The sequence below is a fragment of the Lactuca sativa genome, chromosome 5 (assembly GCF_002870075.4).
Source record: "Lactuca sativa cultivar Salinas chromosome 5, Lsat_Salinas_v11, whole genome shotgun sequence".
NCBI classification, from domain to species: Eukaryota; Viridiplantae; Streptophyta; class Magnoliopsida; order Asterales; family Asteraceae; genus Lactuca; species Lactuca sativa.
This window is the reverse complement of record NC_056627.2, coordinates 164,035,395-164,053,272: the sequence shown is the minus strand read 5'-3', so window position 1 is coordinate 164,053,272 and position 17,878 is coordinate 164,035,395. Positions and strand designations below refer to the sequence as shown.

At 32.2% G+C, this 17,878-nt stretch overlaps 1 protein-coding gene across 1 annotated transcript; it reads right to left on the bottom strand.

The window, feature by feature from the left end:
- Nucleotides 1-12,062: 12,062 nt before the first annotated feature.
- LOC111877026 (NDR1/HIN1-like protein 6) lies at nt 12,063-13,246 on the bottom strand. Its single transcript, XM_023873576.3, has one exon. It carries the CDS (start codon nt 13,094-13,096, stop codon nt 12,218-12,220), a length of 879 nt encoding a protein of 292 aa, XP_023729344.1. The 5' UTR covers nt 13,097-13,246; the 3' UTR covers nt 12,063-12,217.
- Between the last annotated feature and the right edge of the window lie 4,632 nt (nt 13,247-17,878).

Genomic DNA, 17,878 nt, shown 5'->3' with positions numbered 1-17,878 from the left:
TAAGGACTCGACGAGTTGGTAAGCCAACTCGGCGAGTTGGGTCAACTGGAAGTTGACTTTGACTTGGACTTTGACCTGGTCAAGGGTAAAATGGTCATTTTACCCTAAGTACAACTAGTAGTGTTTGACTGAACGTTTTGTGGGAATTATAGCCGGAGGACTTACGGAACAGCAGCAGCAGCAGTAGACAGTCAGTTCCCGCTCAAATCAGCAGCTACTTTGAGGTGAGTTACCTTCCAGTATCGTTGGGTCTACGGCCACAATGCCGCCCCACCAATAGGAGTTGTATGTTAGATGATTGTCTTTGTGATATCATCTAGGTTTGCTACTACCTAATATGTTATGTGCTGGCATGATATGTTATATATATGATAGTAGTAGAGTTTGGTCGTTAGGACCGAAGGGTAGTCAGATACCCCAGATATGTTGACAGTATGTGAGGTTATGTCTATATGCTAGCATGACCTGTTATATGAGCCAGCGGTAGTAGGAGGTAGAGTTCGGTTGTTAGGACCGAATGGTAGTTCAGACACCCCAAAGATGTCTGATAATATGTTATGTTATGATATATGTGATAGTAGCAGTAGGGGTGAAATAGTCCCCGAGGATCGGTTGTCAGGACCGATGGGTAGTCAGCACCCCAGAATGGCTTGACACGGGTAGGACGGCACCCCAGAACGGCCACATGGGTAGTCGGCACCCCAGAATGGTCGTATCGTGTATTCAGGCACCCCAGAATAGCCTGACAGTATTTATGTTATGTGATTGTATGGTATGTGGTACGATGGGGGAACTCACTAAGCTTCGTGCTTACAGTTTACAGTTTTGGTTTCAGGTACCTCTTTTTCGAAAGGGAAGGAGTCGGCGCGGTAGCGGCACATCATATGCACACACACTGTTTTCCGCATTTATGGGATTGTTCTGGGATTTATACTCTGACATTTGATTTGATTACATGTTTTGGCTTTTAGACATGGCATATGTTTATGAAATGGTTTGATATTTACAAATGATTTTACTAAATATTAATTGAAAAATGAAATTTTTGGACGTGAAAAATGGGTCGTTACAGTATATAATTTAATTATAGTTATGGGCTTAGACATCTAATAGAACAGTAATACATCTCAACCATATATTCATCTATCTACATATATATATATATATATATATATATATATATATATATATATATATATATATATATATATATATATATTACTTTCACTTAATAATTAGGAGTCTAATTATTAGCTCTTCCAATTGAGTAGAATAACAAGATTGCTCATTCTTAGAGCATTTTTTATTAAGCTTGTATGCTTAATTTTTTTTCACCTGAATAAATACGTCATAGGTTAAAAATGTGATGATTGTTTATATAATTACTTTTAATCAAAAAAACCTTATAGTATTATATTAATTAATTCATTAAAACACGTCAGTTGGGTGGTTTTATATTTTTACTCAAATAAGTATTTATATACGTTTCACTATATATAATATATCTCTATATTAATATATGATATATGATATATTCAAAGGACTCTACGTATGCGAGCACAAATCTTGACCAAGTTAATGGCTGCCAAAATATAATAACCAAGATGATATTAAATAATTGATGAGATTACGTGACTAAGAGAAGAGAATGTGCCAATTTGGATTTAGTGTGTTATTCGAGTAACGAAACCGAATTTGTTCAAAGCGGACCCGAATAACCAAAAAGTGGATTAACGGAAGTAATACGGTTCTTTTAAGTGACAAACATCAAACCGATAACCTGAAATCTGACTTACCCGCATGCCGATCCTGCCTAGATGACATTAAATATATTCGGTAGTGTGATATTCTTTATGTAAAATGATTTCATTACTCACATTTGTTTCTATGTAAACATGTAATTAAATATCTTTTCAAAGTTAAATGATTTTATATATAGATTGTAAATTTTTATTTATGTAGGTGAATGGAAGAAAATATTTATTGATGTATTTTATGAGGAAAAAATGATAGATCAAGCTATTGTTGTTAGAGAACAAAAGCGTATTTGGATATATCATTAAAATAATACAATTCTAAAAGATAGTTATACTAATTGATTAATTATTATAACAGTAAATAATACAATGAATTAAAAGTTAATGAAATTTAATACTATCCAAAAATAATAACTCTTGAGATGAGTTAGTTTAAATATGTATCTATCTTATTCTATATTTAAATTAATTACAATGTAAAAAATATTATTTTAAAAAGTCAATGATACCGACATAACTATTTTTTAATAACATATATTAATTATTTTATAATATGTATCTATCTTGGTTGAAGATGTTTACATGAGTCAGCCCGAGGGTTTTGTTGATGAAAAGTTTCCCAATAAAGTGTGTAAGCTTGAGAAATCTATCTATGGATTGAAACAAACATCTTGCAACTGGAATTTTTGCTTCCATGAAAAGTCAAAGAATTTTTTTTCTAGGAGTGAGGATGAGTCTTGTGTATATGTCAAAGCTAGTGGGAGTATAATAACTTTTCTAGTGTTGTATGTTAATGACATATTACTCATGGGAAATGACATTTCAACCTTGCAAGAAATGAAATCTTGGCTTGGAAAGTGTTTCGCTATGAAGGATCTAGAAGAGGTTGCCTATATTCTCACGATAAGAATTTTAAGAGATAGAAAGAATAGGCTAATTATACTTAGTCAAAGTACATACTTGGACAAGGTACTAAAACGGTTTATTATAGAAAATTCCAAATAATAAGAGCCATCTATTCAAAGCAATGCCAAATTGAGTAAGACTCAAAGTCCAAGTATAGATGAAGAGTTAGTTGATATGAGGCAAGTCCCTTATACTTTGGTTGTAGGATTGATCATGTACGCTATGACATGTACTCGCCCTGATGTGTCCTTTGCTTTAAGCATGGTCAATCACTATCAGGGAAATCTTGGCTGAGCTCATTGGACAGCAGTTAAGAACATTCTCAAGTGTTTGTGAAGGATAAATGACATGGTTTAAGTCCTAGGTGGCAATGATACGTTGAGAGTGACTGGGTATAGTGATGTCAACTTTCAAACAGATCGTGACAACTGTCGTTCTCAATCTGGATGAGAATTTACATTAAATGGAAGAGCAGTTGCTTGGAAAAGTTCCAACCAAGACACGTTGGTTGATTCTACCTGTGAATCAGAGTATATAGCGGCAAGTGAAGCATCAAAGGAAGCAACATGGTTTAAGAACTTCATTGGATATCTTGGAGTAAGTAGTGAATTAAGATCATCATGAATTGGATTTATTATATGATTAATAAATAGAAATAAATGAATTTATTAATATGTCATGAAAAGAATATATTAATTAGAAACAGTAATATTTAATTAATAATTAATCAGAAATTAGTTAGATTAATTTTAGGATTAATTGTATTAATTAAAAGTGCAAGGGTTAAAGTGCAATTGTTCAATAGTTGAACAATAAAAAGTCCAGAACCTTCCTTGGAAGTAGGTGGACGAACTTAGGGTATTCCAAGGCATTTGGAATATTCATTGTTGATAAATAGGAAGCTGGATAATTACCAATTTGAATTAATATTATTTTATTCAAATTAAGTTATCTATGGTTTATAGGTTGCACTATAAAAGGACTCTTCAAGCTACAATTTTGGTCACTTGATCCTCAAGAGCCCTAGGCTGAAATTTTGACATTTCCTTTCTTCTCTCAAAAGCTTGTTGTTGCTAGTGTTGGGTGTGAACCATCAGAGGCAAGATATTTGTGTTGCTAGCTTCCAAGTTATTAAAGAAAGGATTCTTGATTGTTTACTTAGAACAATCAAAATGTATGTTGTTCCTTCTACAATTTTCAAAGTAACCTAGGTTTAGATTGTTCTTGTTGTTCAATAGAATGTTATATTAATAGTGTCATGACTTAGATCTTTAGGATACATATACCCTTAAGTGTTAAGTATTTATCCACATTAATACATGTAAAACCCATCAACGATGTACCCCGTCGATCTTGTACCCCGACTATCCTAGGGTTTCTGGTGACATAGATCTGATAAAGGGGGCGGCCGACGAATGACGAACTGAGACGGGTTTGCTAGAAATAGAGAAATCTTTTTCAAATATGAGAAATCGTTTTTCCGGCAAACAAGAAACCCTCTAAAGGACGACGTAGATCTGCAGCGTCACAAATGGTGGTGGTCTGAATGTCGCTTTATCTCCTTCCTTTCCGGCGAATCGTCAAGCTATGGATCTAAACTCCAGAGAAGACTACTACCGGTAAAGATGTTTGAACGTCACCTAGGGTGGTTTCTGGCGATGGTGGTGACAACGACAGTGGTTTCCGGTGATAGTAGCGGTTTCCAACGAATCAGGAGAAAGAGAGAGAGGGGGAGAGAGAGAGGGGGAGAGAGAGAGAGAGAGAGAGACTCGATGGATGTTGTTTGAGGTGGTGTTTATTTTTTTCTTTTTGTCTTTTTTTAACTATTGTATTAAAATAAATATGAAAAATAAAATAAGAAGGGTAAATTCGTCAATTTAAGTATTTTCAAAGTAAATTGAACCAAACTTATAACAAAAAACTTATTGTGGACCAGTGATACAACTCCAAAACTGACCAAAGTCCTAATTTTTTACATAACAAAAGGAACATTTTACGTTTTTATCAAAGAAAAACAATCGGATTGTCTGATACGTTCTTGTGAACACTTTGTTATTTTAATGAAAAAAAATAAAAGAAAACCCATCAAATTTTATTCGTTTATGTTTCATGTGAACACTTTGTTATATTAATGATTTTAGCTTAATTTTTTTGGTATTCATAGTTAAAAAAAACGTTGGGCATATTTATCTAACGATTTTAAAAAATCAAATATATTATAAAACTTATCAAAATATTTTACTAACTTAATTATCTTTTTTTTTTCATAAAATGGACAATTAATTTGTGATAACTATTGAAAAGACGACATTGGTTGTATGATTAAATTTCAACGTTGTTATATTAGAATTATTGAAAATGTCTTCTAAATTTTAAAAAAAAAATTGGTTTATTTAGGTTTCGGTTTATATTAACAATCAGTGCATTTGGAATATTCATTGTTGATAAATAAGAAGCTGGATAATTACCAATTTTTTAGTTATCTAGGGTTTACAGATTGCACTATAAAAGGACTCTTCAGGCTACAATTTTTGGCCACATGATCCTCAAGAGCCATAGGCCAAAATTTTGACATTCCCTCTCTTCTCTCAAAAGCTTGTTGTTGCTAGTGTTGGGTGTGAACTATCAGAGGCAAGACATTTGTGTTGCTAGCTTCCAAGTTATTAAAGAAATGATTCTTGATTGTTTACTACAACAATCAAAATGTATGTTGTTCCTTCTACAATTTTTAAAATTACCTAGGGTTAAAGTGTTCTTGTTGTTCAATAGAATGTTATATCAATAGTGTTATGACTTAGATCTTTAGGTTACATGTACCCATATAAGGTTGTAAACTGTTGGTATTGATATGATATAGTGTACGGCCGGAGGCGTGGTGGTGGCAAGAGTTGCCGGAATAGCCGCACATTGATAGTTTCAGTCGGTGGTTTAGGATTCAAGACGTAATCTTCCAGATCAAAAGTTTCTAGCTTCGATATAATCATTGTAAGCCAGAGAGAATAGTTGTTGCGATCCAGTTTGATGTTGATAGCTGGAATTTGGAAATTTAGGGTAGAGGAATTGGTTGTGGTAGCGAGATGAAGAAGATTGGAGGTTTTCGAAGCCATGGAAGCGGGTAATTGAGAAGAAAATATCGAGTATCAAGAGATGCGCTCTGATACCATATAAGGTTGTAAAATGTTGGTATTAATATGAAATAGTGTACAAGTATATATACAAGAGGATACTAACAGAGGAAGAGATATACTCTCTTATACATACACTAAGACTATTGACTATTGACTAGATACACATTTATACACACGTGTATATTGAGGTTTATTCTAATGCTATTAACCCTTAAGTGTTAAGTATTTATCCATGTTAATACATGTAAAACCCATCAACGACGTTCCGTGTCGATCTTGTACCCCGACTATCCAAGGGTTTCTGGTGACGTAGATCTGATAAAGGGGGCGACCGACGAATGACGAACTGAGAAGATAGATGAATTGAGTCGGGATTGCTAGAAATAGAGAAATCTTTTTTCAAATATGAGAAATCGTTTTTCCGGCAAACAAGAAACCCTTTGGAGGACGACGTAGATCTGCAGTGTTGCAAATGGTGGTGGTCTGAATGTCGGTTTATTTCCTTCATTTCCGGCGAATCGTCGAGCTATAGATCTAAACTCCAGAGAAGACTATTACTGGTAAAGACGTTTGAACGTCACCTAAGGTGGTTTCTGGCGATGGTGGCGACAACGACGGTGGTTTCCGGTGATAGTAGCAGTTTCCAACGAATCAGGAGAGATAGATAGAGAGAGAGAGAGAGAGAGAGAGAGAGACTTGATGGATGTTGTTCGAGGTGGTGTTTATTTTTTCTTTTTGTCTTTTTTAACTGTTGTATTAAAATAAATACGAAAAACAAAATAAGAAGGGTAAATTCGTCAATTTTCAAAGTAAATTAAACCAAACTCGTAACAAAAAAAACTTATTGTGGACCAGTGATGCAACTCCAAAACTAACCAAAGTCCCAATTTTTTACATAACACAGTGTCACAACTAGGAATTCTATATCATGTAACTACAACAATGATAACATTTGCGAACCAAAAATGTGAAAGCATGTATGATGCTTATTCAATAACAACAAATTTTCCATCAAACACTCTATGGAAGCACTTCAAATAGTCAACAAAGATTGGAAACCTTAGAAATCCCGGTTTAAGTCCATTATGGACTAGGATTTCCTTATTGGGCCTATTAGGCCAATAAGCTTCCAATTTGACTATTTTGGGCTTAGAACTCTTAAATGGGCTCTAATTAGACCCACTTTCATTTATTTTAACATTTTGGGCCATAATGGGCCTAGAATTAAATAAAATATCCTAATGGGCCATAACAAACTTAATTAGCCCTAATGGGCCATAAAAATCATTCCTTGATTTATTTTGGGCCGTGAACCCTCTCCAAAGACCAATTGGGCCAAAAATCATCTAATTGGATCATAATATGGGCTTAAGCACAAAAAGGCCCAACTTCTTTTCTTCCTTCTACCTCTCTCGGCCCAAACACAAAAAGAAGGGAGGAAGAGTTGACTTTTTACATGCCACCTCACAATTATACATGGGATATCCATGCAACTATCCCATACTTCCAAGCATCTATCACTTAACACTCTCTCTTCTCCCCTCTCTTTTCTTCTTCGGCCGAGAACACAAAGGGAAGGAAACACACACACAATTCACTCAAACACTCTCAAAGAACACTCTTGCTTCTTCATCAAAAATTTCGAGATTTAAGAGCTTTCAAGAAGGATTTTCCATAAGAGTCATCATCTTAGGTAAGTTGATGCTTGGATCCATAGTCTAGACTCTTTGTTTTATCAAAAATCTCTCCTTAACTCATACAAAATTCATGATCTTGCATCTTAGAACACATCTAAGCCAAAGATCCTCCAAGAAGCTTGCTAGGCCGAGAATAGCATCAAACTTCTTCCAATCTTCTTCAAAACCGAACCCACAAACTCAAGGTGAGTTCATACCCCCCTATTTTCGGTTTTCATGTGTTTTATAGGGGAGAATACAAGTAAAATGTGTAGATCTATGTGTATGTGTATGTTATGTGTGATTTCATGTGTTTTTGTGGTAAATGTGCAACAAAAAGAATAGAAATTCGAGATCTATGACTCTAAAAGGAATATAAACATGTTCTAAGAAGTATTACACTAAAACAAGTCAAGAAAAATCACCTCTAAGATTAAAATATACATATTTCAACACAAAACCATTTTTTGGGCTTAATCTGTCAAATAAACAAAAGTTGGGTTAAAAATTGCTATTTACGGTTTTCTTAAGGATCAAAAGAGTCAAAAAATTTACAATAAATGTTTTTATGAATATTATGCTCATCAAAGGACTAGAAATGTAATTTGTAGCTTAATGGGCCAATTTTTGGGCTTTTCGGCCCATTAAGCCCAAAATTGCGAAAAACATGATTTTCAAGGGGCTGAAATGATAAATTTCTCAAAACAGGTGATAAAAAGTTAAACAAAACTATTTCAAGGGTTAAAATGCTTTTCTTTTCCAAAGAGGATCAAAAATGTAAAGTTTTTGGATTTTGGGCCAAAATTGTAAAAGTTGCAAAAGTTTGGGCTTTAACCGAAAAATACTTTTTCTGGAAGGGCTGAAACTTCCAAGGAATAAGTTTTGAACTAAAAATATCACTTGAGCAAGTCTTTGGGTCAAAAGTGTCAAGAAAATGGTTTAAGGGCTTAAAATGTCTTTTTTTATATAAAGGACTAAAATAGTCAATTTTACCAAAGAAGGGCTGAAAGGGGTTCAAACCAAGATTTTTGAGTCAATTATTTTATTTTTAAGATATTTGAGTTAAAATAAAAATACTAAACTACAATTCATGAAAATTGAAAGATGAAAATACGTATAATCTCAATGTCGTTAAAAACGACCGACCGGTCTCGTACCGATCCAAATTTAACAATGGTTCAATCAAACTTTCCAACAATCAAACTATACCTAAAATAAGTAAACATTCAAATCTTTGGGCTTGAAAGTCTCAAATCATGCTTGTTGGGCCTTTGTGACCCATTAACATGATTTTTGGGCCCAAGGGATAAAAATAAATGTTATTGGGACTTCTATGACCCAATTTCATATTTAAGGGACCCTCAATGGCTTTTAAGTGCTATTGGGCCTTGGTGGCCCATTAACATTGCTAGTAAGGTCCAAGTAAATCAAATGTGAAATGGGTCGGCATGTCCTTCGTATAACTGATGGGTTTTGGCTATAAGACATCCTATTTGCTCATACAAACCCTAATGCTTGGATCTAGGTTTCTCTATTGTACATGCAAATTATCCAAGACTATAAACCCTAATTCTAGCATTCATGTAATCATATTAACATGAGAATAGGTTTAAGATGTTACCTTGATTGTTATGTAGCAATAACAATCCTAAATCTCTTTGTATTGACTTTAGAAAGCTTAGAGTCACAATTGTCACTCCTCTAATGGTTCACAAACACCATAAGCAAGAGGATGAAGAGGAGAGAGGATGGAGGCTGCCCAAAACGTGTTCTAACCCTAGAAGAATGCTTCACCACGTTTTTGGGTCATAAGGGTCTTATATATAGTTAGGCAATTAGGGTTATCTAACAAAGAAACCCTAATTTGGATGCTTAAGCCCTAAGAAACCCATGGACTCCTTTAATTAGGCCCTTGGATGATTTCCTTATGGGTTTCCCCATAAAATTCGTCCACCCCTTGATACAAGGCAATCCATGGCCCAAATTGCAATTATCTTATAATTACAATTCCAGTCCCTTAAGTTTAATTAATCTCTTTTAGTCACAAAACTAATTACCAATTAATTATTGACTAATATTAATTAAACAATATGATTTCTCTTTTAATATATTATTCTCATAATATATTAATAAATCATATTTAATCCTTTCTCTCCATAATTCATCCTATCAAGTTGTTTTGGTGAAGGCAACTCAAAAGGACCATGCACCATCGGGTCAAGTACATACCAAAATAGTTATGGACTTAGACACTAATCCAACAATAACCAATAGCCATAAATAATACGCAGGAATAATAGGATCTTGTAATCCTCTTCTCCTCGTTTATTAGGCCGATCGTCGATCCAAGTAAGCAAATACATGTCGATAATCAATAGTAATCAAAGTCAATTGGGATTTAGTGAGTAATAACGGGTGGCACCAACGTGTGTCGGTCGTAGTCTGTAGTTATAATCAAAGTCTCTTGGAGGGAGAGCGAAAGTTTGTGTATAGATCTATACGGGGGTGACTCCCCCACACCTCAGTTGTTCGCTACAGTTAGACTCGTCCAGTCTAGGGTGACAAAATCTTAAGATCAATTCTGGCGTTCACCGGAGTGCCAAGACAGACGAACTAGTCATTATCATGCATGGTTATAACGACTCACATAAATAAATCCAATATTAATCAAGTAATCAAGGTAAATCAAAATCATTCACGTGATGGAATAGCAATTCGAACAGTTATATGATATTTTGTTATCGGAAAACATCGGGTTTTCCGGGGAAGTTCAACATTTTCCACTGGTACTTTTAATACAAAGTTTTTCAACTATACACGTTTGGAAATCATCATGCATATATTTACGGATCTTCACACTTTTATAAAAACAATGGTCTTTTCAGAAAATATCGGATTTTCTGGGTTGCTTTCTTACAAACTACACAAAACATTTTCACATCAAACCTGCTTATGAACTCACCAACATTCTATATGTTGACCATTTTCAAAATAACTTGTATTATCAGGTAATAGGTAAGCTGAGGAGTAGTACCAAGTATGTTAGGGTGTCGTGCTTTTGATAACTATCAACTTCTTATGTTATGGATTTGTAATGTTAAAACAATATACTCGATGTGAACAGTGTCAGTTGTATTATATTAATGCATGGTGATGTTTATGTTATGATTCATGTATATTCATTGTGATGATATTCAAATTTAGTCACGCGAGCCATCGGACGTTTCCGCCGTCTGATTCGGGGGTGTGACACACAGGGACCATTTTACAATTTTATCAAAGAAAAACCATCGGATTGCCCGATAAACCCTTTGTTATTTTAATGAAAAAAAAAAACTATCTAATTTTATTCGTTGATGTACCGTAAGTTTCATGTGAACACTTCGTTATTTTAATGATTTTAGCTTAATTTTTTTTGGTATTCATAGTTAAAAAAAAACATTAGGCATATTTATCTAACCGTTTTGAAAAATCAAATACATTATAAAACTATCAAAATATTTTACTAACTTACTTATCTTTTTTTTTTATATATAAAATGGACAATTAATTTGTGATAACTATTGAAAAGAAGGCGATAGGGGTTGTATGATTAAATTTGAATTATTGAAAATGTCTTTTGAATTAAAAAAAATCGGTTTATTTAGATTTGAGTTTATTTTAACAGTATGTAGCTATTAAAAAATAAATAGTTTTTTTCTTATGGACCGTAAACATTTTGTCTCTGAAAAAACAAATAAACCATAATGATTGTTTAAAATTTTACCAGAAAATGCAATAGTTATGTCAATTATTTATAGATTTCAAGGATGACATCGTTTATATGATGAATTACAATCTAGATAAAACTTACGATGAAAACATACACGAAATAGAATGAGGCTCTCAAGACAATAAATATAAGATCGATTTTTTTTATTAGTTTATTAATCAATTATTTTCAAATAATTCAAATTAAAATTATATGAAACATATTATGTTTAATTTGGATTTTAGTATGTTTTTATGGACTACCAAGTACAAGTATTGTGTTATTTTGATATTTTATATGATGCCTTGTAATTTTTATAATTATTCAGCAAATTGATTTAAATGCTTTAAAAATAAGAATAATCCATTCAGCATAAAATCGTTGAGAATGTTAAAATGATAAGTTTTCTTATTCATAATCGGCAAAATTACTTAATAACATAGTTATCGCTAAATCATTCAGAAATTATCAAACAATCTCTAAAAAACATATTTTATATTTGGTGTGAAAATTAATCTTATATCACGTCACAGACTAAATATATCGTAACAACAAACATCAGGATATAAAAAGTAAGTAAATATCAAACTATCAAATGGTCAAGCAATAAAGTATAATTCTCTTATATAAAAAATCATGGGTTTAAGTTTCGGTGGAAACATAGACGGTTATTTACGAGTAGGTTAGTTAATTTGTTTTTTTTTAAGTAAATATCTAACTAAAAAACATTATAAATTTTGGTCAAGTACACCTACTATGGATAACTTTCCAACGGTGTACAAATGATTAATACAATTATTTAAGTACAAATACATGACTAATAAATCGGTATGTTAATATATAATGAAAAAAATATATGAAAATACAATGATGGTTTAATCAATTTTTTAAATAAATTATGAATCACAAAAAGATCCAAAAAGAGAAAAATAAATGGTGCCAAAAAGGCATGAATCACACAACAAAAGAAACATATATGAATAATCTTATTTGTTAATTTCATAACTTTAACCTAAACTTGCAAGTAGTTGCTTTGATGCTAATCTTATTATTTGCAGACAGATTATCAACTACTAACATGCATTTTCCCAATATTCTCACCTTCATCAACTTCAGTTTTCCAAGTTGGATCTTCACCGGAACATCCACTTTTAGGTCTAATGGAATCTGACCCGTTTGTTGTTGTTCTTGTAACGCCGCCAATAACGTCCGCCCATATTGGTTTTGACCCGATAATGCCACATTTAGCACGGTTTTGTTCTGGTGACCTTGGTAGAATACGGGCAGCGAACCTTGACATAGGTTCGTGTTCTTGTACCACACGCTTAAATGACTCCCTTTTTGGTAAAAAATGCCGATTTTCTTGTTTGGATTGGTGGCGCTTATCTGGACGTTAAATCTTGCGTAGAGGGATAAATCAAGATTTAGAGTTAATTGGGATATTGTCAAGCGGTCGACAGAGTAGTTGGGTATCTTTGGTTTAAATACGAGGTACAATATGCCAATAATGGCTGCAAAAATAACCAACAGAGTGATCAGTATGCATAGTGTCCAACATATGCATTTGCAACATGAAGATCTCTTTTGTTTTTTTGTGTGTGTTGGTGGTGGTGTTGGTGGCAATGGTGGTCTTAGGTGGTGGTTGAGAGGCGGTGCTATGGCACTCTTGGTATTCCCATCTGCCATTGAATGAATTTTGTTTATTTTCTGATCTCCCGTTGTTTGTGTATGTGCGTGCATGTTTTTTGTTTGTGGTGGTTGTGGTGGCTCCAATGGCGGTCTTAGGTGGTGGCCGAGGCTTGATGATGCTTGAGCTGGTGTTACCCCACTCTTCGCATCTGCCACCGGATAAACTTTGTTTATCGTGTGATCGCCCATATCGTGTGTGTGTTGTGTTTAGGAAAAGAAATATTGGTTAAGAAAAATGTGAAAGAATATTTGGGTTGGAAGTCCCTTAAGCTTTTCAAACCTAAAAACACGTATATGTAAAGGTATCCATGTGAGTGTTAGTGTTGGTGTTAGGTCAGCTACAACTACAACAACGTTTACATTGTTGACTTACTTTCGTGTTCTAAATTACTATACATATACTATGATTATATATTCGTTCATTATCATTACTTAAAAAAAGGGGGTAAATTACATGAATGGTCCCTGTGGTTTGGAGTTTGGGGTTCAATAACTAATTAGTAACACAAATTTTAATCATTAAGTTATAAAAAACAATCAGTTTATAAAACTTTATAATTGACCGTTGTAATAAATTGTAATTTAGATTCGATGATTATATGGTTATTAACTTATTATACCCGCCTTTGTAAGTAATTAGCACAGTGAAATTATCTTTGGGTATCGTATTTATATAGTATTTTATGTATTAAAATAATTAAAAAAAATTGTCAGTTACATAGATTAATGTATGTTAACTGTATGTAGACATTCTAGTTTTATGTGGAAGAGGTTATTTGTTAATAAACGTAAGTTGAGAGGTTTATTTTGAAAGGGTTAATAAAGAATAAAATAAGTGAAATTGGTATGTTGTTAAGCTAACTTTTGTTAGAAGCGTGTTGTGTAGCATTACTATAATCGCTTTTAATAAAGTTTGGGTCAAGAGGTGTCTAATATAGTGAAATTCCCTTGTGAAATAAACGTATTTTCTGTTCTTGAGGAAATAATTGATGTTTTAGTTTGTTTTTGTGAAGATTGTGACATCATTATAACATGTTATGTTACGTTTGATATGTTGAACTTTTTATTATTCTATTGTCCTCAAATTGAGTTGAAGTGTAATATGAATTTATTTGAATAATTACTCGCCTAAGTAAATATTATGATAATATAGGTTTTTTGTTATTTAATTGTCGAATCGAGTTGAAGTGTAATATGAATTTACTTTACTAACCTAAGTAAATACTAAATACTATACTATGATAGCGTAGGTTTTTTTTTTTATTATTTTATTGTCGTCAAATCGAATTGAAGTGTAATATGAATTGAATAATTACTAGCCTAGCAAAGTAAATATTATGATAGTATAGGTTGGAAGGATTTCTGCTTTGTGATTAACTAAAAATTTCCATGTATTTAATCGTTGTGCTGTTGAAATTGCTCAAGCATGACATATACTTAGACAATTATTTGTTTAATTAGCAAAAATCACAATGTTTATAGCCCAACACCTAGCAGTACCTGATGAGATGTTTACTTGTTCAAATCTTATACTTATCAGTCCTTTAATTTATGAGTATATTAAAAAGTGTGTAGTCATTTCAAAAATTTTAAAATAAAAGAATAAAAGCAAGAATGTTAAAAGATCAAATGTATTGCAAATATGTGTTTTACTTTCACATGTTACATTTATAAATTATAATAACATTTCAGCAAACACACATCCACTAATCACATTCTTAAATCTATATGTTTTATCCACCACCAAACTTGAAATCATGTTAACTATTGTTATATCCATCCGATAGACAGGTTAACAAATATAAAAATAATATATTGATTTTACTTTCTTCTATAACATCCCTCTTTAATTTGTTGTCATATTAGCATTGTACATTGACAAATCTACCAAATTAAATTACATAAGAACGAATAAAAGAATAAAAATAGATTAAACGACAATAAAATAAAAGAAATGCAATCCATTAAAACACAATCAAACGAAATCAAGTTCAAAACAGAAAAATCTGACAGAAAAAATCAAAGATTTTTGTTTAATTACATCCTAAATTCATTTTTATATTGAAATCGAACCTATATTTTCTCAAAATCAAGCCAATACCCATCTTTTTGAAAAATCAAAACCCTGGTTTAAAGATTCCCATTTACAAAACATTTGTATATGTGTGTGCATCATGTTGATAAAATATAATATTAAGTCCACAATGTTTTGTTAGGGGATCACACTTAGAAAAAAATATGTTACGGAAAATATTTAACATAGATTGACAAGGTAAAAATGTAAGAAAAATTAACCTAGTCTTTCATAAAAGTGGGTCCTGCAATATTAATTAGAAGGTATTTCACCATCAAAATAGATAAATCCTATCTACTTCATAAATCACAAAAAAATGGATAAAAGGTCTAAAGATAAGTTTAGAAATTGACCTGACACCACCATTTGAACCAAAATTGACAAATTCCAAGAATTAACATTTCATCTTTTCCAAATTCTCAAAATATGATTCTGTACGGTGCAACAAAACCAATAAATAAGAGAATTTGAATTAAAAAATATAAGCAAAATGGATGGGTTGGATAATAGATCAAAACATAAAAAGATAATCACCCATACCCATATGGTAGAGTGGCATGTTCATCCTTTTCACATCTTTAGCATAAAAATTTCAAACAATTATTCTTATACCACTTGGAGAGTTAAATAGTATTCAAAAAGGTTAAAAAAAAAAAAAAAAAAAAAAAAAAAAAAAACGATTCTATCATATTATGTATTAATCAACTGAATAACAACAGGCATGCACTAAGCTCGCTTCACATTATATTGAAGATAAATCTATAACGTTTAATAATTGTAAAGTGAGACAGATTCATAACCTCTTCACCCAACATTTATTATTTTGATTTCATTGACTGATTTGGCTATGCCTTTCTTATCATAAAGAACAAAACACATCTCTGTATATATGTAAACATATAAAGGAGCGAGAAAAGGTATGGAATTAAAAGAAAATTAAATATAAACAATTTTAAACTTAAAGAGCTTCCACATATGGAAAGTAATATTAACTTGTCATACCCTCGAACCAGACGACGGAAATGTCTGGGAGCTTGTGTGTGACTTTATCTTTGTAGTATCATCACAAAGTATATAATTGAAACATAACATCATCATCACAAAACATGTAATATAACAACATTCATTGTTTACATCGAGTATTGTATTTGAATATTACATGCCAAAATAATTAAAGTCTGATTAAACAAAATATAACAAAACATCCCTTAGTTTGTTCAGCCCAACCTGCTTCAACAGTTTCCTGAGAATACAAGTTAATTTAAAAATGTCAACATAAAAATACTGGTGAGTTCATAAGCATGTTTGAGGAAATGATTTGTATAACTTTGTAATCACAAGAAAATACTGTATTTCTTAAAATAGTTTAGTATGTTGTGTCCGATCTAGTATTAATGCATGTGTGTTATTGTTTAATAGAATGCCAAAAGTGAATAAAGAGAATGTAAATAGAATGCCCCCAGACAACCTTATGTTGCCCGTAAAAGAAGATAATGAATAGTCTCTCGTAAATTTCATAATGTTAATTCTTCTAAGTGAGTTGTCATAACCATACTAATTAATGAGAATTTCGCCTCTCTTGGCGTCTTTGGAACGCAGACGGAAAATAGAATAAGGTTGACGTCACCCTAGACTGATGTAGTCTAACTGTAGCGAAGAGCTCAGGTGTCGGGTGTCATCCCCGTATAGATCTATACACAAAACCTCGCTCTCTCTTCAAGAGACTTTGATTATAACTACAGGCTACGATCGTACACTCAATAGGTGTCAACCGACACGTTTCACTAGATCCTTAATCGAATTTTACGCGAAGAGAAACATATAAAACTCATTATAGGCCCAATGAACCATGTCTGCGGACCACTGAGTCTCACTGAACACGTAAGTCATTTTCAGGCCCGAAAGAAATGAGATTATATAACATGGGCCCAAAATATATGTAAAATGACAACTAAGACCCATTTCACATGTAAGGTATTTATAGGCCCAAATAGCACGCAAATAGTATCCAAGGTCCGCCGTGCATGTTAATAGGTCAATGAGGCCCAATAAACAAATAAATAGTATTCAGGAGCTATCAAGCATATTAATGGGCCACTAAGGCCCAATATTATTCAAATGGAAAAATTAGTTTGTTTGTTATTTTATTGCTAATATTTGTTCAATTGTTTGTCAAATTAAATTAAAACTACCACTTTTGTAATCATATATATATATATATATATATATATATATATATATATATATATATATATATATATTAAATGCACATAAGTTAACATGTCTAGATGATTTAAAAGTATGTATAAGGCATATAAACTTGCATCTAACATACGTATAAACAGTTTTAGTAAATTAAAACAATTTCCTGATTTTTGGCATTTACGTCTCTATTTTTAGAAAAATTATAGAAAAATCATTGTAAGTCGAAATTTGGATCCGTCAACTCCGAGGGTTTAGAAAATGAGCCTAATTTCTTCATAATTTTTATTATAATTTTTAGTGATCTCAAACTAGTGTGAAAATGTTCATCTTCACAGACTGGTCCGAAATCCTTCCTGAAATGAAAATTGTAGAAAAATAGAATGAACACGTGAGACTAGTCATTTTAAAGGTATAAACTTGACCTTTTAGCATGTAAAACGGTTTTGAAAAATATTACCATCAAGGTGGTCAAAACAGTCCGTAACTAGACCAAAAATTTTCTGTTAAAAGCTGATTTTTGAGTTTAGGTTATAGATTTTTGAACACAACACGCTATTTTGAGTGTATAAATCACAGATCTGCAAGTTTACATGACAACATATACTTTTCTCATAGTTTTTATGAAGATTTAAGTGATAAACTTCATATTTTTAGATTTATGAAGTAAACAACACATAATCACCAAATAAATC

Excerpts from the sequence above, each read along its gene's own strand:
- LOC111877026 (XM_023873576.3), bottom strand. The coding sequence starts at position 13,096 with ATGGGCGATCACACGATAAACAAAGTTTATCCGGTGGCAGATGCGAAG.